The 26,216-nt window shown below is 39.7% G+C and overlaps 2 protein-coding genes across 4 annotated transcripts in view; both read left to right on the top strand.

Moving 5' to 3' along the window:
* LOC105356351 overlaps window positions 1-19,497 on the top strand; it is a 72,391-nt gene extending 52,894 nt beyond the window's left edge. For all 3 annotated transcript variants that reach the window (XM_023965830.1, XM_023965831.1, XM_023965832.1), the window contains 22 exons: window positions 490-569; window positions 684-707; window positions 1,817-2,721; window positions 2,794-2,819; window positions 2,984-3,136; window positions 3,219-3,347; window positions 3,965-4,003; window positions 5,674-5,799; window positions 5,877-5,994; window positions 7,041-7,199; window positions 9,638-9,672; window positions 9,771-9,926; window positions 10,013-10,144; window positions 10,605-10,643; window positions 10,733-10,873; window positions 12,362-12,447; window positions 13,131-13,154; window positions 13,221-13,578; window positions 14,659-15,586; window positions 16,936-17,034; window positions 17,115-17,224; window positions 19,057-19,497. In XM_023965830.1, coding sequence (XP_023821598.1) covers window positions 490-569; window positions 684-707; window positions 1,817-2,721; window positions 2,794-2,819; window positions 2,984-3,136; window positions 3,219-3,347; window positions 3,965-4,003; window positions 5,674-5,799; window positions 5,877-5,994; window positions 7,041-7,199; window positions 9,638-9,672; window positions 9,771-9,926; window positions 10,013-10,144; window positions 10,605-10,643; window positions 10,733-10,873; window positions 12,362-12,447; window positions 13,131-13,154; window positions 13,221-13,578; window positions 14,659-15,586; window positions 16,936-17,034; window positions 17,115-17,224; window positions 19,057-19,086 — 3,897 coding nt within the window. In that variant the 3' untranslated portion in view covers window positions 19,087-19,497. The remainder of the gene's footprint in view (window positions 1-489; window positions 570-683; window positions 708-1,816; window positions 2,722-2,793; window positions 2,820-2,983; window positions 3,137-3,218; window positions 3,348-3,964; window positions 4,004-5,673; window positions 5,800-5,876; window positions 5,995-7,040; window positions 7,200-9,637; window positions 9,673-9,770; window positions 9,927-10,012; window positions 10,145-10,604; window positions 10,644-10,732; window positions 10,874-12,361; window positions 12,448-13,130; window positions 13,155-13,220; window positions 13,579-14,658; window positions 15,587-16,935; window positions 17,035-17,114; window positions 17,225-19,056) is intronic.
* Window positions 19,498-20,242: 745 nt separating this feature from the next.
* LOC105356355 overlaps window positions 20,243-26,216 on the top strand; it is a 38,875-nt gene continuing 32,901 nt past the window's right edge. Inside the window, exons 1-5 of the mRNA XM_011487295.3 lie at window positions 20,243-20,321; window positions 21,319-22,906; window positions 24,365-24,426; window positions 24,519-24,548; window positions 24,617-24,808. Of these exons, the coding sequence (XP_011485597.2) occupies window positions 21,383-22,906; window positions 24,365-24,426; window positions 24,519-24,548; window positions 24,617-24,808 (1,808 nt within the window). The 5' untranslated portion in view covers window positions 20,243-20,321; window positions 21,319-21,382. The remainder of the gene's footprint in view (window positions 20,322-21,318; window positions 22,907-24,364; window positions 24,427-24,518; window positions 24,549-24,616; window positions 24,809-26,216) is intronic.

Consider the following 26,216-nt stretch of genomic DNA (forward strand, 5'->3'; position numbering starts at 1 on the left):
ATGGCTTTAAAATCATCTTTTTTTTGAGCTTTTTAGTGTATTATAATGTTCATCCATCACAAAAACCAACCCCAAAGCTGTACTTTTTTTTAAATTTGCAGTCTATAAATTTCCAATGAGAGGTCTCTAAATCACAGTAGTAACCTCTGCTAAAGCAGCTGCATCAACCAGTTCCTCTAAATCCACCCCAGTGGCAAAAGAACGAAAGAGACTTCTGCCATTAAGCAGGAAGAACAAGCACAAGCGTCTCCATTTAATTGCAGTCTATAAATTTACCATGAGATGTCTCTAAATCACAATATTTTACCATTTGCAGACCAGATTTTTTGATTTTAAACTATTCATTCACTTACAATTAGCTTATATTTTAAATAAAAACAAGAGGAAAATGTTATTTCCTTGCAATTTTTGGGTGAAATTTTACAACTAACATAATAGATTGATCTCAATTTTCCCTTTTTTATCGTGTCTCCTTGTGTTTGTGTCCAGATTTGCATTGAGATGGCTGAAGCTCCTGGTGTGACACAAGTGGTGAAAACCATCTCGGACAAATCACAGGTTGCAGATTGGTATGTTCCTTCTTTCAGGAGAAACCAATAAAAGAAAAATCTGTATTCTTCACCGTTTCAGGTAAAACGGGATTGTTGTGTTTGACGCCATTCTTACTTTATTTTTTTACACAGGAGTAAAGTTCAGCGCGTCGAATCGTGAGTCGATCATCTTTTAACTTCTTATAGATTTAAAAGTTAAAGGGTAGCTAATCAGTAAATCAACTTTTCTTTGCAGTTTACCTGTGCAAATGAGGCTTTGACTATTGGTCCCAGCTAAACCTTTTTAGAATTTTATGATAAACTTTTTAAATTCTTGAAATCAAACTGTGTGTTTGCTGCCCCCTAGTGGTTGAAACGAGGTAGTAAAGTCGAATTTTGTGATTGGTCAAGTCCCACGTCACTTCAGAAGTTTCACCTCATGCTCTGTAGCTCGAGTGCAAAAGCCCCGCCCCTCTTTAAACACTCCTGTCGCTCCACGCCAAAAGCAGTGGAGCTCGCTCCGCGACGCCAAGACCTCAGTGTTACTGTCGATCACAGATAAAGACCACCCCCACCCCGCTTCCTCCCCTAGCCCCGCCCCCTTTTGTTGCTGTTGCATTTTTCTAATCTGATGCAGAAAATAATATGGTGACCCTGTGAATCAAAAAGTAATGCTCCATAGGAGGGGTGTCACTGTTGTCACAGAAAACACGATGGAAAATGAAAACAAAAGATTTAAATTTACTTTAAAATAAAATAAAAACAGACAAAAAAAAAAACGGATATGTTATTATTTTTATAGATAAATTTCTATTTTTAAAATAGCCGAACAAATTAGCATTTGTCGAATGCATTTTAATTTCATGTATAGCCCCAAAAACCATCACAATTTATGAAGAAAATTACTTTTATTTATTTTAGAAATGGAATAAAAATAGTTAGAATCAGTTTTTAGTATTAAAGTTTTTCATTTTAAATTCACTTGTCAATTTAAAATTGAATCTACCTTTGATTTTGCATCAGTATGCAACATTTTACTATTGTAAACTTTACTAAAGCAGTTTTGCGTTGATATGCAATACTTTACGTTAATTTCATCCCAAATCAGCTTTTCTCTGTTGCAATGACGTTATTTACATATAGGGTCAAAGAGTTGCAGTATTTTAAAGCGTGTGTGTTATTTCCTGTCGCTGGCGACGGCTCCGTCATTAAAGGGTTACAAGTTTCAAATGGTTATGTTCCTGTTTTCATGAATAAATTCTTCACACCAAACTCATTTATTTCAGCTTAAAGAGTCTGAAGCAACGTTTGAAGGAGCAGAATGAAGTTAAAATCACATTGGATATGGACGACAGTTCCATGAAGACCAGACCTTCAACAGGGAAAACCGGAGATCAGACAGGTCCTTCTTCAGTTACAACGTCCAAATCTCCAACGGTACCTTCTGCTAAACCAGCTGCATCCACCAAAGGAGGCCCCAGTGTCAGAGAAACGAAAGAGACTTCTGCTGCTTCTAAAGCCGTTAAGCAGGAGGAACAAGCACCAACGTCTTCCAAGGTTTCTTCAGTTGCTGGTTCCACTTCTGATAATTCAAGCCAAACTCTGATTAAACCCAAGGACGGAGTAGCAGAATGTCCCCTTGTTGTCCAGGACCTCAAAACACCAACAACTACCCAGACCTCCAAGACCTGTGAGGAGCATCTGTGTTCAGCAGGACCCCAGACAAACGAGGCAACGGCTCAAAGCTTAGAGGATCTCAAACGTTTAGATTCTAAATGTCCAACAGCAGAACATCAATCCGCTACAACTTTGAAGCAAAAGGTGCAAGAGTTGGCCGTCCAAACCGGTGTTGCAAATGTGAACCCTGATTTGGAGCCACAGCCAAAATGCTCCAAAGGTAACGCTGAAGGAAAAAATGTTGAAAACTCTGAATCCGGTAAGCTTGGAGAAACCGGACAGACGGAGCCCATGGAAGTTCAAGGACCTACTACCATGTCTGAAGACGTTTTACCAGTAGCTAGCAGTTCTTCTCAATCAACCAAAGGTACATCTCCATCTGAACGCCTTACTGCTCCACCTCAGAGATTGCCAAATCAAAGAACTGCAGCAGCAGCTCCATCCCCATCGCCACACCTCGTCCCTCTGACTCTTGGGGAGCGGCTTGTCAAATATTTGAAACCACAGCAGCTGAGTAAGAAATCACAGCGCAGAAACATTTCCTTGCAAATTGAAACTCTAATACAATTTTAACCCTTCTTTTCAGTACGTCCTAAACGGAAAAAAACTAAGGTAAGTTTGTCTTTCGTCTCATGTTTTGTTCTTTACAACATTTCCACAATCAAATTAAACTAATTTCATTCAAATAAACTTTCACTAGTTAAGTCTACAACATTTTTCCTACTAGGAACTCTTTATTCTTCAAATAATTTAACAACTTTTTTTTGTTGTTACAGTTTTTCAATCAAAATTCCAACGTGGTGTGTTTGGCTAACCTGCCAAAGTACGAGGACCACTGCTACACAGAAGATGAGATCGTAGATATGCTGCACAAATTCCACGTGGAGTGTGAGACGGACAACGTCTTTGTGTTTTTTGAGGCCCGCGTGGTAGGTCTAACTATTTTTTTAGGTGTGAAATTAAACATTTGATGAGTTTTGCTACAATATTTGTTTTTTTTTTCCTGTACAGGCCTTGGTTTATCTGGCCAGCATTGAAAAGCTTCAATACTTCTTTTGCATCCTAGCTAAGGGGGACCTTGTTTTGAGAGGTCATAGATTGGAGCCTCAAGCAATAAGAAATTTCATACAGGAACCTCTGGTGAGTTTGTGCTTTAAATTGGGTTCAGCTCCTTCACTTGCTGTGTTTTTACATATGCGGAAACTTTATCAAATTCTAGAAATTTCGGGGGGGTTGCAATTGCATTTCATCATAATTACATCATAATTATGCGAATAAACACAAACAGACTCACGCGATAAGAAGTTCAAAAACACGGCGACTGATGTGAACAGTACTTTGATTTCCAGCAGATACATTCACATTTCTGCCACGCCACTAGCGCTCATCATCATCTTATCAAAGGAGACGTTGCCGACTTATTTAAGCTGTGGAGCGGCGAGCTCCTTACGCGTGGGAGGGGCTACTGATGAAGGGATTTTGGGAAATGGTGGTTACTACCAAGAAAAATGCATCGCCATCTGGTTGTTAGTCATGTGACTCATTTAATTAAAAAAAAAAAGTGTTTCCATTGCAGTTTTGTTAAAGTTTTTCGATAAATCAGACTTTTTTTTCGAAATGTCGTGTTTCCATCAGGCAAACTTATTATCTGAAGTCCAATTTACACAATTTATAGCCGATGGAAACGCAGCTGCTGTTAGGTTGTCCCATTTTGGCCTAACGCCAGTGACTGATGTCCATTTTCTGTCTTCTTCCAGTTAGGAATTTATAAACACACGATGAAGACCATTCATTTCGTAAGTAAAACTTTTAATTCCATTTGAATTTATTTTCCATTCATTTCCACTTCTAACTTGTTTGTGGATTATTCAGGGTAAATGTTTGAGGATCGAGGCAAAACCTAGAGGTAAACAATAGATAGTTTTGGTGGCTCTAAACAGTTCCATAAAACTGAGAAAATAGAAGAATTCACAGAAACATTTCACATGATTAACTTCAAGCGGTTCCCAGGCCTTTACAGCCTAAAACCTCACCTGCTATTTGTTTTTATGTTTTAACTTTAACTGATAAAAGAAGCATTTTTTACATATTTCAAATTGCATCATCAAAAAAAACACCAAAAGAATTATAAATAACATATTAGGAAAAAAAAACATTTTAGAAACCTTACATACAGCTGAATCTGAAAATTAATATACAATTAACCTATAGCCACAAGAAAAAAAGTCCCTATTGATCTTTTTTAAGCTATAAATAAAGTTTTCCAAACCTCATCATGTGACTGTAAGCTCTTCAACTTTACCTTAGAGACCCCCTCTGATCATCTTTTGATTTATTTTTAAAGCGTTCCCAGTGGGCCTTTAATTATGCTGTTTTCAGCCAATGTGAATCAGGGCTGCAAACTTCAGTGATTCACAATCTTTTGATTAAGAAATACGCAGAAATGCAATTTAATGCTTAATTTCCTTTATTTATGGCCTGCGGGTCTTTAAACAGTGGGCCCCGAATCTACATTCCGTGAAAGTAAAATGTTTGGAACGGAATTACTGGAAATGAATACACTTTTTTTTCCGAAATTCACATTTGTTGTTTTTTATTGTAGCTCTAGTCAATACAGTGATCCCTCGCTATAACGCGGTTTACTTTTCACGGTTTTGCTACTTCACGGATTTGCATCGTGTTCTGCATTCTGATTGTCTAAAAAGTCACTCCACTTCTTCTCTACCTGTCAACGTCAATGACGTTGCAGTTTAATATGTACGCGTACGTAAAACAGCTTGCCAAATTGACATTACGTACGTGCAAATTCTCTTGCAATTTCGAGTTTCTCTAAAACCCATAGAAAAAAGAGCGACAACAACTGCCTATCACTATGTTCTTCTCCTGAACAAACACAGCTGCACCGCGGGCTTCAAAAGAAGAAAACACTGCAGAGCGGAGTCAGGATGCAGCGGCTCAGTCTGAAGAGCTGGGAAATGCACCTGAGTCACTGTTTTTCCAACTGTACTTTGTATTTTTTTCATAATCATTTTACATTTCCTCCCGTTTAATCCAATTACTCGGGTCGTGGTGGGCGGGGCTAATCGCCGCAATTTAAAGTCTTCTGTTCACATCGATGACTAAAATTATTATTTGACAGTACAGTACAGAAGTTATTTGTTGAAAAAAACGTTTCTAAAGTACTTTTATTTGTGAAACCACTGCTTGAACCTGTAAAATGGTCTGTTCTTTCTTTTCAATGTATAATAGAGTATTTAATTGTATAATTGTAAAAAAATAGAGGTTTCTACTTCACGGATTTTGCCTATCACGGGTTCTTTTTGGAATGTAACCCCCGCGAAAAACAAGGGTTTACTGTATTCTATTTCATGGTCTTTTCGCTTTTGATATTTTATTTTTGAAAATAAACCCTGGAAGACTCTGAAATCCTTAAGACTCACAAGTGCAGTTTTTTTTTTTGATTTAGGAATCGAAGCTCCTCGGATGCCGCATGGTCTACATCCAGAACATTCCACCCAGCGACAGCGGCAATCTGATCAGAACCGTGAAGAACATTTGCTGTGTGAAAAATGTCCTGCCTCTGCTGAACAAGGTAAAAACAAACACAAAACGCACACATTTCCCTGCTTTCAAGTGTTTCATTGGTGCAGCTCGTGCCTTTGGTTCTAGATTTTCATTGAGTGCAGTTCACCGTTGGATGTGGATCTGCTTGGAGTTTGGTTCGCCTCCCTGAAGAAGCACCAGCCCTACAGCGTGAACAGGATGGGATGGGTCTTTTCTTCTCACCGTGAGTCTCTGCACAAGTCTCTACATTCTCATGGACAATGTTTCACTTGTGTTAAAACCAGAAGAAAATCAGGTTTTTCGGATCCTCACTGTTTTTATTAACTTGATGAGTTTTATCACACCAATGTTCCACCAGTGACCAGTGTTAATGTCAGACAATGTTTCCACAACCTGTAAGGGTGAAGTTTGCATCAGATTTTTCACAACTTCCAATTTCCCTTTACATTTGGGGGAATAGTTGAGGGAAAATGTTTATTCTTTATGGTAAAGTCTTTCTACATGTTGTTTCTAATTTGTGAACATTAAAGGCTAAATTTAAGGGTTTCTTTTTCATAGAATGTAATTTTAACACTGAGATAACTCAATTTTGGCTCAGATTTCGTGGTGCAGTCGTTGTGCAGAGATACAGCGGTCAAAATTTTGTTGAAGATCGCAGCTTTGGTTCGGGTGTCGATGTGAGCGGGCAAGACACTGAACCCCGATATTGGTACTGGTGGTTACAGGTTTATGCACCAACGGACGTTCAAGAACGTCTGGACTTTTTTTGTTTTGCTGCCGATTACTCGCGAATGTCTGCCACCTACAATTGGAAGAGGGTTGGTGCGCAACGTCCAAGTGTTGCAAATCTTGCTCCGGGCTTTTCTTTTCACTCTTCCAATATATGAGAGACTTGGTGTTGTTTAATTCCGTCAATGCACAAGCCACAATTCTTCATTTCCCATCCATGATCAATTTTCTAAAGGTGGGCACATCCATTAATTTAAAATGGACGCCATCCATATTTGATTACCAAATACGTCTCTGATTGGTTAAAGTTCAACCTGGTTCAAGAGTTTTGGAAGTTGTCACTTGAACATATAGAGGGTGGTGTGAACGTAGCTTCTAGCTCTTTGGGCCTTCCGAGAAGGTGAACCGCAATATAAGTATAGGTATAAAAGTGTTTGCCATTTTTATCTTTTAGGGATTCATTTTAGATGTCCGCTACTGTTTGCTCATTTTGTTGTTCAACATCAAACACTACCGTTCTGATCTTTGCTCCATGCATAGGTTCAGATCCAATAAAGGCTGTTCTGAGCTCCACGGGGGACGTCACTGTCATTCAAACAGTAGAAGTCATTCCGGTTGGCACCGTTCCACCATTCTGGATCACCATGATCATAGAACCATATTTGTTCTATGCTATGTCCCCGTGGTTCAAGATCCCAGGTGAGAAGAGCACACCAGAACTTGTTTTCTATCTTTATCTCTCATTGGAGGTTCATCACAGGAAATAAAGTGAATGAGTTCGGGAAGCAATTTCCTCTCTAATCCAAAATCAAAGTTTTCGTTAAACAATCTTTTTGGCTTGTATAAACGTGCAAAAAATCCTAGAAATTTCAGGACTTTTAAACAACAGAATAAGAGACCCTTAAAGAGACAAAAATCTAAACAAGACTTCCAAAACTTTTCCTAACTTACAAAGATTACAGTAACAATTATATCTTGTTGAAATTATTAATAAAAATATTCTTTTATTTATAGTACATGTAATTATTTTGTATCTGTTATTAGTATCACTTTTGGTGCACTGCATACAAATGCCATTCAGTCTTGTTATTTGAATAAAGTCTGCCCTCATTGGGTGTCGATGATACTTTATAGAATAAGGGAAAGTAGTGTAACAGGTGTGATTGGTTGTGTTGTAACAGGTGTGATTGGTTGTGTTGTGACAGGTGTGATTGGTTGTGTTGTAGCAGGTGTGATTGGTTGTGTTGTAACAGGTGTGATTGGTTGTGTTGTGACAGGTGTGATTGGTTGTGTTGTAGCAGGTGTGATTGGTTGTGTTGTAACAGGTGTGATTGGTTTTAATGTTACAGGTGCGTTTTGTTGTATTGTAACAGGTGCGATTGGTAGTATTATAACAGGTGTGTTTAGCTGTGTTGTAACAGGTTTGATTGGTTGTGTTGTTACTGGTGTGATTGGTTGTATTGTAACAGGTGCGTTTGGTTGTATTGTAACAGGTGCGATTGGTAGTATTATAACAGGTGTGTTTAGCTGTGTTGTAACAGGTTTGATTGGTTGTGTTGTTACTGGTGTGATTGGTTGTATTGTAACAGGTGCGTTTGGTTGTATTGTAACAGGTGTGTTTGGTTGTATTGTAACAGGTGCGATTGGTTGTATTGTAACAGGTGTGTTTGGTTGTATTGTAACAAGTGCGATTGGTTGTATTGTAATGTTACAGGTGCGTTTTGTTGTATTGCAACAGGTGTGTTTGGTTGTATTGTAACACGTGTGTTTAGTTGTATTGTAACAGGTGTGTTTAGTTGTATTGTAACACGTGTGTTTAGTTGTATTGTAACAGGTGTGTTTGGTTGTATTGTAACAGGTGCGTTTGGTTGTATTGTAACAAGTGCGATTGGTTGTATTGTAACAGGTGTGTTTGGTTGTACAGTAAACCCTTGTTTTTCGCGGGGGTTACGTTCCAAAAAGAACCCGTGATAGGCAAAATCCGTGAAGTAGAAACCTTTTTTTTTTTTTTTTACAATTAATATACAATTAAATTCTCTATTATACATTGAAAAGAAAGAAAAAAACATTTTACAGGTTCAAGCAGTGGTTTCACAAATAAAAGTACTTTAGAAACGTTTTTTTCAGCAAATAACTCTGTACTGTACTGTCAAATAATAATTTTAATCATCGATGTGAACAGAAGGCTTCAAATCGCGGAGATTAGCCCTGCCCACCGCGACCGGAGTAATTGGATTAAATGGGAGGAAATGTAAAATGATTATGAAAAAAATACAAAGAACAGTCGAACAAATAGTGAATCAGGTGTATTTTACTGCTCTTCAGACTGAGTTGCTGCATCCTGACTCCCCTCTGCAGTGTTTTCTTCTTATGAAGCCCGCGGTGCAGCTGTGTTTGTTCTGGGAAGAACATGGTGAAAGGCAGTTGTTGTCGCTCTTTTTTCTATGGGTTTTTAGAGAAACTCGAAATTGCAAGAGAATTTGCACGTACGTAATGTAAATTTGGCAAGCTGATTTACGTACGTGTACATATTAGACTGCAACATTATTGACGCACAGGTTTGAGAAGAAGCGGAGTGACTTTTTATCCAATCAGAAAGCAGAACACAATGCACTATGCAAATCCGTGAAGTAGCGAAACCGTGAAAAGTAAACCGAGTTATAGCGAGTGATCACTGTATTGTAACAAGTGTGTTTGGTTGTATTGTAACAGGTGCGATTGGTTGTATTGTAACAGGTGCGATTGGTTGTATTGTAACAGGTGTGATTGGTTGTATTGTAACAGGTGTGTTTGGTTGTATTGTAACAGGTGTGTTTGGTTGTATTGTAACAGGTGCGATTGGTTGTATTGTAACAAGTGCGATTGGTTGTATTGTAACAGGTGTGTTTGGTTGTATTGTAACAGGTGCGATTTGTTGTATTGTAACAGGTGCGATTGGTTGTATTGTAACAGGTGCAATTGGTTGTATTATAACAGGTGTGTTTGGTTGTATTGTAACGGGTGCGATTGGTTGTATTGTAACAGGTGTGTTACAAAAAAAAATATTTTTTGTTTGACAAAGAATCAATATTTGGTATGTTGGTTGTTTTCATATCAAGCCATCTTTTAATTCTGCTTCATTTGCTCCTATCTCTTAGGGTTTTGGACTCTCAATCCAAAAATAGACTCTGAGGTGAGAATTCAATGTTAACTAAAGTTTTTCTTTTAAATAAGAAACACAGGCTTTGGGTTTCCTGAAGTAAGAGTTGCATTTCTGCTTCTTGTTTGCAGAAGTACTCAAAGGCATCCCAGTTTTCCACCATCATGCTGACCGGTCATTTATGTTGGAATCAAAACGAAATTCTTAAGCTGGTTTGGAGTTATTTTACTGAACAGAACCTCTTCACTTTGAGCTACAGGGTGGTGGTTCTACCTCTGCAGGGCAGGGTACTGAGCTGCAATAGTCTGCTTTAGAATGAAATGAAATTCCTGTTGTTTTATAGAAGATTTAACAGAACCTTTTTTTTTTTTAGGCTTTTGTCTTTTTCAGCAACTGGAATGAATGCACCAGGTTTGTCAACAATCAAATTGAAATAAGTCATTCCAAAACGCACAACGTCAGCGTCCACTTGGTGTTGGAGGACATGAACCCTGGATACTGTGAGGTATGGCGTGTTAGATCATGACCAAACCTTTGGTATTTACTCTTTTGCTTCTCAGTCACGTTACATAAACATTGTGGTTCCAGTGGTACCTTCCATTAACAAACTGGTTTCCCACTTTGGTGGTTATTTTGGTTTATGATCTTCTTTTGATATTCTGTCTTCCTTTTTTTCCTCATTTTGTTGATTTTACGTGCAATGTGGAACATATTCCGTTTTCAACCTAAGTCTGAGAGAAAGTATGCTTTTCAAAGGGAACACCTCATAATGAACTGGAAAGAATTGCATTTGTGATGCAAGGTACCATTAAAGTAGTGGAGTATATCCTGATCACGAAAAACGCACCGTTTATAGAATAATAAAAATTCTTTTGTCCAGTTATTTTGGACAAAAAACGTTTTTCAGACTTTATTCAGTTTTTGCCAGTGTTCCACCTGATCTTTGACTCCCGACTCTTCTCTAGGAGGACCTGTACAGAAATCTGATGAAATGGAGCAATGCTGTAAGTCGAGCCTCTTCCTTGTCTTCGTGTTTAAGCGGCGGGCTTTAGGTCCTCTGGCATTTTAAGAGCTGCTGTTGGTTGTTTCTCAGCATGTGACGGAGACGGCGTCGCTGGAAGATCGGCTCCTGTGTGTGGAGGTCACTGCGACAAACCCTGACCTGGCCAAAACCGTTCTGATGCTTGTAGCAAGAATTGCTCCTTTCATCAACGCCCTTCCGCTTGGCAACAGGGTAATAATGGCTATAATAAATTGTATTTGTTAGGTGCCTTTCAAGAGGCTCAAGATCGCCTTTCAGCAGATATAATGCTAAGATATAATGGAATTAAAATCAGGACGGATAAGCAGGTTTTAAAAATTACTGATGAAAATGTTAAGTGAGTCCGTACTCCGGAGGTTGGGAGGGAGTTCCAGAGCTGGGGGGCAGAGCGGCTAAAAGCCCTGTTCCCCATGGTGAAGAGACTGCCACGGGGGACAACCGGGTGGAGGAGGATCTAAGGGAGTGGTAAGGTTATGAAGAGCTTTGACAGTCAAGAGGAGGATTTTAGAGATGAGATGATGTGTCACCGCTAGCCAGTGGACCTGCTGAACAACCACTGAGATGTGATGGGTGTCTGAGTCTGTGTGATGAGGGGAGCTGCTGAGTTTTGGAAAAATTGTAGTTTACGTAGCGTTTTTTGAGGAAGACCAAAAAGGAGGGAGTTGCAGTAATTGTAAGTGGGAGGTGCAGGGCTATGGACAAGGACAACGGATGTTTTGCAGGACTTATGCTGACCTTGTGATTTTGTTGATGTGGGAGCTGAAAGAAAGAGAACTGTCCAGGATAACACCTGGGGGGAGGGGAAACTGAGGCATTGTCAAATGGAGTGGAGAGGTTTTGGATTTTATTTATGTGGGATTTTGTGCCAATTAAAAGAAGTTAAGTTTAATTGCTATTTAGTTTTGGGGCTGCACGGTGGCGCAATGGTTAGCGCTCTTGCCTCACAGCAAAAAGGCCTCCGGTTCAAGTCCCAGCTGGGGGACGTGAAAAAACTACATCAACGGGGGACCTTTCTGTGTTGAGTTTGCATGTTCTCCCCGTGCATGCGTGGGTTCTCTCCGGGGTCTCCGGCTTCCTCCCACCGTCCAAAATCATGCTTCGTAGGTTAATTGGCAACTATAAATTGTCCCTAGGTGTGAGTGTGAGAGTGAATGGGTGTGTGTTTGTGGACATTCTACCCTGCGACAGACTGGCGACCTGTCCAGGTTGTCCCCTGCCTTTGCCCACAAGTGGCCGGGATAGGGTCCGGCAGCCCTGTGACCACGAAAGGAAAAAACGGTTAAGAAAATGAATGAATGAATGCTATTTAGTTTGAGAATAGATGTAAAGCTAGGTGTTATCCGCATAGCAGTGAAGCTCAATTTATTTTTTTTGAAAATTGTAACCAAGGGGGAGAAGATGCATACAAAACAGTGATGGCCCCAGGACAGAACCCTGGGGAACACCTGTGGAAACAGGAAATGTAGAGGAAGAAAGAGATTTGAATTGAATGAACTGTCTACGATCTGAAAGCTATGAGCAAAGCACTGTACAACTACTGTATTGTGCTGAGTAGCTTGATTTGTTGCTAATTTGCTGTACTTATCCATCCTTATTTGTTTTATCCTCCAGCTTTCTGTGATTTACTAAAAAAATATACATAATTGAAGTTCAATTTTTTTATTTCTGAATCTACAACAGATTTATATTGAGATGGTTGACTCAGACGGGGCAGAGGAGGTCCTGAAGAAAGTAAACATACCCGAATTCTTTCAGAAAACTAACAAGTAAGTGTGTTTACTGCAGTAAATGTACGCCCCGTTTCCACTCAGGTCACAGCTGGTATCAGCTCATATTTCAGTGAAAGAGGTGGCAGATGGAGGCAGTTCACATATACATGACTAAGAGCGTCTTTGCAGGCTGAACAGGTCATACTGCATCAAAGCTGGCATGCAGACGCCCTACACTGCATCATATCATGCATCGTAACGGTACATGGACAGCCCCGCTGCAGCAACAGATACGACCGCTCTTTTATGTAGACAGACGTTACGAAGGCATCATGAGGAAAAAAAGCCTAAAGTTGGACAGATCACAATTAGCTCTGCCCTCCAAACCTTTTACAAAAAGGGCAAATGGGCCGGACGAAGTAAAGTTCAAAGCTCCACCCACCCCTCAGAACTCTCACATGGACAGATGTTACACAGGATCTTTGACGTTACAAAAAAACACTATGCTCTATAAAGCTCAGATATAAGTTGGCTCCGCCCTCGTCAACAACATTCCAAAAATGGCAAATGGATGTAACAAAATAAACTTTAATGCTCACAGAAAAGGGCTTTATCTTCATGCTGTTGACTTCACAGTAGAAATAAACTGCATCCACTGCTCTGCCTGATGGAAATGAAGCTTCGTATGACAAACCAATTTCGTGTTGATCATCTTACAACCGTTTTTCTTCATCCAACAGGGAGAGGATCCTACTTATTGAGTCGTGAGTATTTCACATCCATTCTCGTTGTGTTTTCTTCAGCCAGCTAAAACTCTGCTGTTGTTTCAGACTAAAAAGCCGAAAACAGCGTCTAAAAGGCTGTGAAGGAATCCCAGTGAACATTGATGACCTCTCGCAGCTGACGGCCAAACTCCACCCACAGCCTCCTGCTGTGGCCGAAGGACAACAGAGCAGCAGCGCCGCTGTGACAGTGGCGTCCGCCGGAGCCTCTGAGCTCCCCAGTTCCTCCACGTCTCTCGATAAAAACAGCAAAGTGACGACAGAAGAGGACAGTGGGGTCCAGACTGTGACGAATGTCGACGACGTTCCCCACATAGACGAGAAGAGTTTCAGTGCAATCAAAGCTGCTATTCAGTTTTACAAACAGGCGCAAACAAACAAAGACAACCAAACGAGCTTCAACCAGGTACCTCTAGAAACAACGTTCACGTCCTTAAATCAAATGCTTATGCCTGATATATACTTATAACAGAATTGTATGAGTTTTTATATGAACTTACGATAAAAATAAACATATTTTTTGTAGAAATGCTTGGAATAAAAAAAAACTTTCTTCTTTTTTGTTCTTTATCTGCTCTGGAGCATTTAACCCTTTAACAAAGGAGATGTTACCAATGATGCCTAAATAATGCTCTTTAACTAACTGCACTAACTCTTTGACTGTTAACACAACACACAACAATTCTAAGACCAAATAAATGCAAACAAATAATGGCTGCTTTTATTATCGTCAGAATCTGCTGATTTACCTTAATTGCATAAACACTTTACAGTGCACTTTACTTCTGTAAACTTCATAGTACTCAAATGTAACATTTTACAGTGCACTTTACTTCTGTAAACTTCATAGTACTCAAATGTAACATTTTACAGTGCACTTTACTTCTGTAAACTTTATAGTACTCAAATGTAACATTTTACAGTGCACTTTACTTCTGTAAACTTTATAGTACTCAAATGTAACATTTTACAGTGCACTTTACTTCTGTACACTTTACAGTACTCAAAGGTAACAGTTTACAGTGTGGTTTACTTCTGTACACTTTATAGTACTCAAATGTAACATTTTACAGTGCACTTTACTTCTGTACACTTTACAGTACTCAAAGGTAACATTTTACAGTGCACTTTACTTCTGTACACTTTACAGTACTCAAAGGTAACAGTTTACAGTGTGGTTTACTTCTGTAAACTTTACAGTACTCAAAGGTAACGGTTTACAGTGCATTTTACTTCTGTAAACTTTACAGTACTCAAAGGTAACGGTTTACAGTTTATTTTACTTCTGTAAACTTTACAGTACTCAAAGGTAATGGTTTACAGTGCGGTTTACTAATGTAAACTTTACAGTACTCAAAGGTAACGGTTTACAGTACACTTTACTTCTGTGAACTTTGTGTAAATGGCTTTTTGAATGAAAGTGTTTTAAGAGTGAAAGTGTAGTCAAATTATTGTCAACTTTTTCTGATATTTTTTTTTTTGTCAGACCCCTTTGGATTCCTCCAAAGATTCCTTATCCGACGTCTCTGCTGCTGATGAAGTTCATGACACGCCTTCTGCTGAAAGCTCCTCCTCATCTACGCAAACATCCACGGAAACAAAAGAAGCCCAGACCGTTCACGTGTCCGTGGTTGCAAATGAGGTTTCGACAAAGTCTCTGGAAGTCTCCACTTCAGCCACTTCCTGTTCTTCAGCGAGAAGCTCTCAGCCTCAGAGTGACCCTTCAGGGACAGTCCAAACATCTTCACCAGCATCTGCTGATCAAAAGTCTCTTCCTCCTTCTACTTCCACAAATCACAGCAATTTATCGCCAAAATCTGTGACAGAATCTGAGGAACCGTCGGAGGCAAAAGACCTCCTGAAGCTTGATAACGGAGCAGAAGACAAAAGTTCTGCAGAAGGAAGAGCTCCAGAACTGGAGAAGATGAACCAAACACCGAATCTAGAGACCGGTTTGAAAAAAGAAACGCCTGAGGAGAGGAAGAAAACAATAGAAGAACAAAAGGATGATGACCATAAATATACCCAAACCTTGAGTTCAATTAGTCCCCAAAATAATCTCAGCAGCACTGAGGCTGAAGACCAGAGACCACAGAAAGATTTCCCAACCAGTAAAACACAGATGGAACCTGAGAGGTCCACCAGAAGAAGAAGCTCCAGGCGAATCCAGGATACGGCGATCGTCACAGAACCCACCACGTCCACCATTTCTACCAGAAGCAGTACAAGGAGAATGTCAGAGAAAATACTGAATGACAGGAAAGTAAAGACACCCCCCAAAAAAACACCAACCACCAGGAAGAGGTCTTCCAGTGGGGTCCCGGACTCTGAGGATCTAGATGTGAAGGAGGAGAAGAAGCCAACCCCAGCCAGACCAAGAGGACGTCCACGCAAGAGGAGAAGCCCGGCGGCAGGTAAGACCAGCGCAGTCAAACCTGAGTTCCTGCTGCTGCTGCTGCTGCTGCTGCAGCTGCTGCTGCTGCTGCTGCTGCTGCAGCTGCTGCTGCTGCTGCTGCTGCTGTAGCCACACAGGACCACCGGAGACAAAAGGAGGACGGAGGTTCAAATCCCACTGAGGCGCTTTGACCTCATTAAAGTGCAGTTTAACCTGCATTGGAATATAAAGAGTTTCATTAAAATGAATAATTCTGATAAAAAAAATAAAATAAAATAAACTTGAGTAGTTTTAAGGTTCCATAGATGAAAAAATAAATGACAAATTTGACAAAAAAATAAAAAATTGATAAATTAAAAATAATTTAAAAAGTTTAAAAGTGATTTTTTTTAAATATAAAAAAGTTAATAAATAATCCAAAATTTTAATTTAAAAAAATTCAAGACGGTTTAAAAAAAAAAATTCAGGATAAAACATAAGATACAAAAAAGCAATTAAGCTAACTCAAAATGTAAAGGTTGTGTCAAACAGCCACAATCTCCATTTTGTGCATTTCCCACGTATGAAATGTTGGTCTTTCATGTGTGAAATTTATGCGTGTTTCTTGCGTCTGTCATTCGTCGATATGCGCAGATGTCCGTCAAGAGTTTCTGTCTTCATATGAATTCGGTTTAAGCCTATCAAAATATTGGGTCGGTTGAGAATGACGCAGTTTACACGTATTTGACGTAAGTTATCTTAGGCAGTTGTGGGTGATTTTCTTTTTTTTTTTTCAAGATTCATACGCAAATTTGTGTCTTTCCACAGCCGTTCCACGTATGTGTGACAGACTTTTCACGCATGTACCAGTGAAGTATAACTTTTATACGACACACATTTCATCTTCAAATAACGTAATTGATGCAGGAATCACTTATGGATTGCATATAAACCGCTATAATCACACACGGTTCATGTTCTACATTGATCTGCGTGTTCTTTGTGCGTTTTTTTTTTGTACTTCTTCCGTGGTTTTGACGTGGTTCATTCTTGATGCATCTGGGATAATTTCACGTAAAGAACCACAACTTCTCTCACTTTTTCACATTTATATTCACGTCTGACCAATTTTCCATCGGGCTACATGTACATAGTTGGTGTGAGACACGGCCTCAAACTGGCGACTTCCGTTCACGAAGCGGTTCTGATCTGTTTTTATATTTTCGTCTTATGGTAGAATACTAACAACCAATGATATAAATGTGGTATTTGCTTGTGGAGAGCCATAAATCATGACCAAAAATGTTTACATTTTGTGATCAACAGGAAATACGTGCAATTATGAGTCTTCTGTTTGTTTTCTGAGCTTTTCTTGTTTTTGCTCTTCAGCCGCTGGTGAAGCTGAGGAACCTGAGCAGAAGCGATCTCGTCCCCCCAGTCCTGCGTCCAACCTTGAGCTGCCGCCGTATGACCCCAAGACGCCGCAGGGTGAGAAACACGCCGCCAAAACCAAAGGACTGTGGAGGAAGTGGACGTTCTGCTTTACTCATGTTGGTTCTCCTCTGCAGGTCAGCAGTTCGTGGAGTCAAAGTGGGGGTTCTTCTGCAAACTCTGCTCGGTTCCCTACCTGCCCGAGGCTCAACACTGCAGCTCTAAGGAACACTATGACAACCTGCAGGTACACACACACACACACACCTTCAAATGATCCATGTCTTTATGGACCTCGCTTTGTGCTTTGGTGCACTGTCATGTTGGAAGAGGAAGGGGCTCCAAACTGTTCCCACACGGTTGGGAGCATGGAATTGTCCAAAATGTTTTGGTATCCTGAAGCATTCAGAGTTCCTTTTACTGGAACTAAGGGGTCAATCCTGAAAAACAAGCCCAGACCATAATTCCTCCACCACCAGATTTCACACTCGGCACAATGCAGTCCAGCATGTCCCGTTCTCCTGGGAACCTCCAAACCCAGACTGGTCCATCAGATTTCCATATGGAAAAGTGTGATTCATCCCTCCAGAGAGGGCGTCTCCACTGCTCTACAGTCCAGTGGCGGCGTGTTTTCTACCACTGCATCCGACGGTTTGCGTTGCACTTGGTGATGTGTGGCTTGGATGCAGCTACTCGGCCGTGGAAACCCGTTCTGTGAAGCTCTATGTGTGCTGTTGGGCTCATCTGAAGGTCACATGACGTTTAGAGCTTCGTAGCGATGGACTGAGCAGAAACCCTGTGACCTCTTTCCTCTTCATCATCCGCTGACCCCTCTCCATCAGTTTACATGGTCTACCACTCGGTGGCTGAGATGCTGTTGTTGTCAAACTCTTCCGTTTTGTTCTGATAGAGCTGACAGTTGACTGTGGAATACTTAGGAAATGTCACCACTGGATTTGTTGGTCAGGTGGCGTCCAATGACGGGTCCACGCTGGAGTTCACTGAGCTCCTGAGTGAGGCCCCTTCTTTCACAAATGTTTGTAAAAACCGTCTGCATGTCTGTTTGATTTGATAGACCTGTGGCCAGGCTGAGTGATTCTGGTTCTGATCATTTGGATGGGTGAACCAATACTTTTGCTAATATAGTGTATTTCAGGACTATTACAGATAAATACTTTACTAGAAATCTGCATTTCATGAACGGATCAGGACGTTTTATTGCCGTAAAACGCAGCAGAATATGAGCAGGAGACGCACAAAAACCGTTGGGTAAAGTTAGGAGGACATTGACAGAATCAGACGTCTCCCCGACAGCAGTGAGGCGGCGGCTGTCAAGGGACCGTCTACAAATTGCTTGCTCCAGGAAAAAGTGATTAAAAAAAAAAAAAACAAATAACTCTAAAACTAAAAACTCATTCATGCTTCAACAAAGTCATTGTTTCGAATTTTTGATGGCGATATAAATCAAAACTGATCCAAAATGTTCTGAAGATCCTAAAGCTACGGTCCCAAAACTTTCTCACATGACTAATTATCACCTATTTTTACTAGTTAATAGTTAACGATTTGTTCTAGTTTTACTTGATTGTTTGAACTACTTTACAGAAGTGTACAAATTACCAAATAAAGCCACTTAAATAAAAATAGGGGAAAGTCTGGATCTGTGTGTCATGTTGTTTTTTTCAAAGTTTTGCTAAAGTATCGGATCAGGACTCGGTCTCAGCAGATCCTCAAAATATAAATGACTGTTTAGGATTTGGGCCTGAAAAAAAAAAACCTGATCATGACATCCCTAGTTATAAATGCATGAAGCACATAGATTTGCAGCAAGTTTCAATCTATTTTAAGGAGCAGAAAGCTGCACAGAGGGTCTAGACTTGATGGAGGGGGTCTGCTGCCAGGCTTCCGCCAGGACACCAGGCTTTTATTTTGGTGAACTATATGAAGGTGGTTAAGGTTACCGTCCTCCAAACTCCTGAGCATCTCAAACTGTTTTTCTTCTTAAACCATTTAGTTGTTGTTAATAAATCGTTCCTTCATTAAAGGTGATTATTGTGCTTCATTTCTTTTTGTTTTTAGAAATATTACCAGACCAAACAGACCAGCTGAACCCAGCCGTCACGGATCTCTTCGGTTTCTTTCAGGAGAATAAAGACAGACGTCTCTAGAATGTTAAACTTGTCCTGATGGGGATTCTTACCTAAAAACAGTGAATGTATTCTTTCTTGTGAAACAATTTACACACTCGTGGTCACATTTATGTTTGTATTATGCAATGTTTGGCAGTTTTTTTTTTGCCAACAAGAACCTTTTTTCTACAGTTTTTCTTATAAATCATAGTTTTACAAAGTTGCTTTTTTAGGAAGGATGTTAATAGTTACTAAAAAATGACGTTAAACCGAACCTGACATGACCTGTTGTGTTAGCCGTTTGCTGTAAATCAAAATGTTAAGCAAAAAATAAAGATTGTGTTTGTGATTGTTGTTGTTAATAAAGCTTTTCTACTTTTTTCAGAAATGTGTTTCTTTTTGTTGAAGATTATTTTTTTCAATAAACTTCTAAAAAAAGTATTTTTATTGCTAAACCTGACCTCCTTTAAAAAACAAACACACAAAGTTTTTACTTTTTAATCTCTTATAGCATATGGTATATGTTTCTTAAAATACAGAAATATAGTTTTTAATCAAATAGAATGTAGTCCATGACGGAAAACTTGGAAAACTGTGCAGAATTTTAGCTTTAAATGTTTTATTTACAGATGAAAGTAAATATCTAAAAAAAACACCTTTAAAAAAAGACTAAGCATTCCAATTTGTTTTATCTAAGCCAAAAACCAATTTAAAAATATACATTTTTACTAATTTCATTTCATTCATTTTTTTCTAAAGCAAAAATAATTTGTACGTCATATGTAAATATTTGGTTACAGGAAGAATAATTTTGAACATCTTGGCTTCTATTGTTATACTTTGACCTTGTTTATTAGAAATTTAAAAAGAAAAATCTCTACTTGTAAGGATGAGAAAACTATGAAATGCTGTCAGATAAATCAAAAATAGTCCTAATAATCTTAAACTTAAAAACCGACATTTTCTTCTGTAAATTGATGACAGATTATTTTTAACGTTTTAATTTTACATAATCCCCGACAAGACCTACAAACCACCAAACATTTTAAAAAAAAAGGCGAACAAATGCTTTTACTTTGAAACCGGAAAAATGTTTGAACCGGAAATCATTAGCTCCGTCGTCATTTAAAAAAAGAAAATCCTTTTTGGGCGCACCTGTTCTCACTTATACTTTACAGGTCATGAGCTAAGTGGTTCCGAAAATGAAAGCTGCTGGTACGTAGTTTTAACACACAATTTAATATATATATATATATATTTTTAATTTTGTCGTCCTGCCTCGTTTTGTTGACCAGTTTTAACCTTGCAATCATTTTGGCTGTGTTATTTTAGTCTTGCATCGGAGGCTAACATTTTTTAGTGATTTATAAAGGTAAATTCTAAGTAGTCGAACTATTGTGAGTTTTACCTTTTTCCCCAGTTTTTTAAAAGTTGATTATTTGTTTTACTTTAAAAAAAAAAGGAGCTTCGATCTTTTTGTGTTGGTGTTTAAGTATGACGTCATGTTTCTCCTTACATTTGTTTTGTAACATCTAATTGCTTGAAATGCTACTGAAAAAAGTAACAAACCTGTTTCTTTAAGATGTGTAAATATTTCTGTAATATGATAAATGTTCACATTAGAAAGCCTTGTGATTGATTTATTGATTGATTTAAGGTTAAAACAAGATAGAGAGACATGTAAATGTCTACATGAAAAATATTAGGTTGTTTTTTTTTTGGTACACTTTAAGGATTTTTATAGTATAACAGTTTTCCCCCTTTAAATGTAACATTTACATTTTTTCACTCACTGATTTCATAAAGTTTAACACAATTAAAATAGATCAAAGCTGTACATTAAAGCTAAACGTGACTGTTAAAAGCAAATGCAATAAATACATAATAAAAACACTTGAAGGTAAAAAAAAATGCAATTAAAAACTAGAAATGTAAAATGCCAGAAAATCTTGTGACCAATTGCTTTTCTATGAAGATTAGTCGAGTTGTAAAAAAGGACAGTGAAGGCGCTTGTTTAATATTTAGCAGCAAATCAAAGTGTATTTTTTTTGAGGTTCCCAATAAGAGCCACTTTCCATAAACCTCCTATGACACTTCATTCCAGTTTTTCAGCTTCCCTTCTACACAACTAAATCCTGATTCTTGGTGGAAAAGCTGCAAACCTGTCACTCCACAGCTGAACGGGTTCTTCTCTACACCTTTGGTCTTGCAGGTCAATTCGTGGCGCATTAACAGCTCAGTCCCTAAACAACCCTGATGCTTTTGACAATCACATTATGACCCCAGAGCAGAGAGGAGAGTTTTCTCCTCGGTCAGAGAGCAGCGTCGTCGGTACCAGCTTTGCATTTACCACAGCTTCTCCTTCAGTACTTGAAGGTTTTGCATCTTCATTGCCTTTGAGCTGCAACCCCGAACACATCCAAGCAGAAGATGATATGGTAAGGTCTACAGATTGTCATGTACCTGGAACAAGAGAGAACTATGGTGATCAGTTCACGTGGACTCGTCAAAACAATGAGATCGTCTCCTCGACCAAATGTAAGACCTTGCTGACATCTGCATCCTTTCAAAACCATAAACCGTCAGGAGCTCCACCTGACAGCAGTTCCGTGGACTTCTTGTCCGTCAGCAAAAGACCTCCTGAGAGTAACTCTGTGAACTCTCCATCTTTTGTTCATGGATTCCCAAGTAGCAGGAATGGCGCAGGTAGTGTTTCTGTTCAACCAGAAGGTGGAGTTCAGTCTGATTTGAAACGATCCATGGGTGGTGTTCCAGAGCAACAGATGTCTCCTAAGTTTACACCAGAGCTGGCCAACGAGATACTTATCCATTTTGGGCTTGACAAGGACGACTTGAGGCATCTCTTGTCGTACCCTGAAGATCAGATTAACGCAGAGAATTTGCCTCTCATCTTGAAGCAAATCTCTACAGAAAAGATGCAGAAAGCACAGGTTTCCTCAGAAAACTGCTCTGATCGTCAGGGCTTTACTGGAATAGACGGAAAGGATGGAATCGGGATGAAGATGCACCAAGACAAAGGATCGCTGACTGTTTCTCCAGGGATGGACCAAACCATGGGGGCTGGAAGAGAGTCCATTCCAGAGGATGGAGCTCAAATTGGTACATCGTGTATGGACACATTGAATAATGGTCACCATTGTGGGGAGCAAGTGAAAAATGGATGTTCTTCTACCTCCTGTGACCAAGGGAGTTGTGTCTTCAGGCTGAGAACATCAGTGGTCCCTTCAAGCGTCGTTCCAACTGGAGAACTGAAAGCCCAGGGAAACCGGACATCCCAATCAACTTGTTCTTTTCAGAAGAACATTAGGCAGCTCAATTCACAAGTTTCCAAATCTGTTCTTAAAGAACAAGCATCAGGTTCCTCAACAACATTAACACCTGAACTGCTGGGAAACCATCAAAGCAATGGTCACAGAAAACAAGATGAACAATCCTCAAAGATTTCCAAGCGTTTGCCCAATCAAAGTCGACGTGTGGCGCAAAGACCAATGCTGGTCCAGAAGAAATCACTGTTCACGCAGCCCAACAGAGAAAAACCTTGTTCTTCTGGGAAACCAGTTCCTCCCTGCTGTGATGAACCACAGACCATGAACGTTTCTCCAGCTCTACCTTCTCCGAGCTGCATGGACTCATGGGAACGACATTCCAGCACAAACCTTCATCAGATGTTCTATGGGAGTTTTCCAGCACCATCCATGATGGAGGAATACGCTGCAACCCTACCAGGAAGCTTTCCACACACGTGCTGCCTCTGTAACACACCATCTTACCACATTGAGGTGAGATCACTCTGACAAATACAGATGTTTAATTCTCATCTGCTGCAAAAGCTTTTTGACCAACCAAATGACTAAATTAAGGGACCAGGTGAGACGTTTGATCTTTTCTAACTGATCTAAAGTAGAAAGCTTCACAGAAGCTTCACAATAAAACAAAAAAAATTTCTTTTGAATCCAAAATGTTCAAAATAAAAGCCTATCGTGCAAAGTCAGCTTTAGGAGCATTTTGAAGAATTTATCTAAGACGAATTTGACGCCAACAATTTCATGATGTGTCCATTAAAAACATTTTTTTTTTTTAATGATTGCCATTACTACTATTAAAGTTCTCTTTTGTTGTTTTTAATGAATGAAATGTTTTTTTTTTTAAAAGGGGCTGTAAGTCCTGTCTAGAGTTTTGGTGTTCACTTGGAGTTGGTAATGTCACGACTTCTCTGATCTTGATTTAAAAATCAAAGGCGCGAGTGGCTTCGAACGGCCCACATGGTGCTATCCACCCCCGCCCTCATTGGTTGAGCGGCTAATGCACCCCCCTCCCTCTTCCCCACTCTTTTGCCAGTCTGTTCAGACCTGCACACAACTAATTCATGGAAAAAAACATGTTTTTTTTTTTCAAAACAGCAGCTTTTCTCTTGTTTTTATCTCCATAGCAACCATTTTATGTTTTGGTTGCTTGGTGGTGACGAACCGATCGATGTTATTTTTAGAAGAAAGTTTTGGATTTCCTTGGCAACTGAGATTTTATTTTGTTAACCACGCCTACATTCCTAAAAGAAATTCATATAGTATATCCTGTTGTTTCATCCAGCTTGAAACCATGTGTTACATTTTCACAGGATTCCTGTAAAAACTGCGCTAGCAGCAGGAGAACGCTACTTTTTCGAGCTCACTATGCTAACGCTGTTAGAAATCTAAAAAACTTTTAAATTCAACATTTTTGCCAAGTAGATTTCCAACGATGTTCAAGGAGTTAGTAGGCATAGAATCCAAAATCTCTAGGAGTTTCAATTGTCAAAGGGCCTGAACGTGTTTTTTTTGTTCAAAATGAAGTCAAAGGTCAAAGAACGCTCCCTTGTGGCTGTAAACTTAAGCTAACGTAAAACCAGCAAATTTCCCATTTTGTCACATGGCTGCCAACTGGGGCCATCCCATAATTTAAACGTTTCCATTGGATATCCCTGACACGTGTGTGTTGGTTTTGAACATTTTTTGAGCCCCATAAGAGATTTTGGCCCCATTTATTTTTTAAGCATTTTTGCCCTGTGTGATGTCATCATTTTTGTGGGGAGGAGGGGCTTATCACTACGCCCAAAGCTTGTTTTCCCCAAGTTCTAGGTGTCTGCAAATTTTGCAGTGAGGGTACAACTTGTGTTAAAAGCCGCAGTGAAAGGAGAATTGGTCTTAGTGGTCCAGCACTGTCTAATGATGTGTTGTTGTGGGTTGTTTTGGTACAATTAGGACTGGATCTGCCACCAGAACAGCAACCTTCACCTTCAGAACTGCAAACTCCTCAGACAGCAGTCAGTGTTTCTCTTTCTTCTTCTAACCTCTATGCTCTACAGTATTTTTGTGTGTCTTTGTTCTTAGCATCTACATTCCTTTTTTTCCTTAGATACCCTGCATGGGACGGTAAAGTTCAAAGGTAAATTACTTTTCGCATGTGATCAGTTCTGATTTTCGGTAGTATTTATATTTGTTCAACCCTGACAGGTTTCCAGATTACAGGCCTCCAAAACCTCCTCAGACATCCCAGAATCTTAGACCAAAATCCAGACAAGAGATCCCACAAAGACGGGCTGAATCCAGTTCCTGGTCTCCATTGTGGAGTCCGTGTCCGGACGACAACTTAGGAGGTCCAAGATGTAGATGCAGCCGACAATCGCAGTTGTCAGATTTTTCAAGGTTGGAAAACTTAGTGAGTTTAAAGTTATAAAAAAAAACAGGAGCATTAATATTCCTGAGGAATTATGGGATGGTGAGGTTTCAAGGATTGGAAAAAGTCTTTAGGTTTGACATCTAAATGATAGTAGTGAAGATTCTAAGATGATGAAAGCTGTGATATGAGGTTAAGTCGAACTTGTCACGGGTTTTCACCATTGACTGTAAATCGGAACTGGAATGAGTGACCCCTCCCCCCTGGCGTTCCAAACAGGAAGTACCTGCTGGCTATTACTCGGTCATTCTATTGGTCAGAATAACCATTCTTGATCTGATAAACATCTCCTTGATAATCCTTTTTTTAAATATTTTTTTTGTAGTTCGTGTTATTCGGGTTAGACCAATTGGATGCCTCAATAAAAGTAGGAGGCGCTAACGTCCAAGTTTCAAACCTTTCAGCAGATTTTGCGTAGTCGTCTTTCAAGTGGTAAGGGGTGTGGCCTTCCAATAAGCTCACTCCTGATTGGTGAGAGTGGTTGCCATAGAAACACAGACCGACTTGGACTAATCACTGCTTAAGGCCCGTACACACCGGGACGAATATTCGCCAGGCGTTATTCGCCAGCGTTTTTCGCCACGTTTTTTGTGTTCACACCCAGGCGATTTTCGCTGACGGTGAGCCGAGCGAACATGCAATTTCATTCCCTGACATTAGATGGCGCTTAATGTACAACAGAAATACTCCTGTACACAAGAAGGCGCTGTGCAACTTTACGCTTCTTAAAGTCGCTTTTCACTCAGAAGAAGAGAGCAAGTATTTACGCGCTTGTCAGAATCATACAAAGAAAACATGAATATTTCAAGCATCAGTAGCTCCAACTGGTGCTTGGTTCGGGGATATTTAAGAATGTCCGTCATTATTTCTTTGCGGCAGTGTAGACGCTACTTGGCAAATATATATATAGTATATCTTCTTCGCTGGTATGTGTGCTCAGCAAGGCAGTTTTGTGTTTGAGCGCCCCCAAGTTGTGTTTTACTGTAACTTCAGAAGCTCCAGACACGTGTGCAAAAGCGGCATTCTCATTGGTCGAATAGATTTCGACGCGACGCGTCGAAAAAAAAAAACGAACCCGAGGCGTTTTTTTTTTTTTTGACGCTTTGGCGCTTGGCGTTTTTTCGCGTCGGTGTGCACACTCTCATTGGTGCCCTTTGTTTAGTCACGAGGCGTTAAACGTCGGCGAAAATCGCCGGCGAAATTCGTCCCGGTGTGAACAGGCCTTTACTGACGATGTTGTCCACCATGGTGGCGTCCGTTTCGTAGATAGATGGCGACTGTATTTCTATGGGTGACGTCACACTAACTCACTCCAGTTCTCGTATAAAGTCAATTATTTTGGTCCTTAAATCAACAATACAAATGAAAAACATCTAC

This window comes from Oryzias latipes, chromosome 18, assembly GCF_002234675.1.
Source record: "Oryzias latipes chromosome 18, ASM223467v1".
Classification (NCBI taxonomy): domain Eukaryota; kingdom Metazoa; phylum Chordata; class Actinopteri; order Beloniformes; family Adrianichthyidae; genus Oryzias; species Oryzias latipes.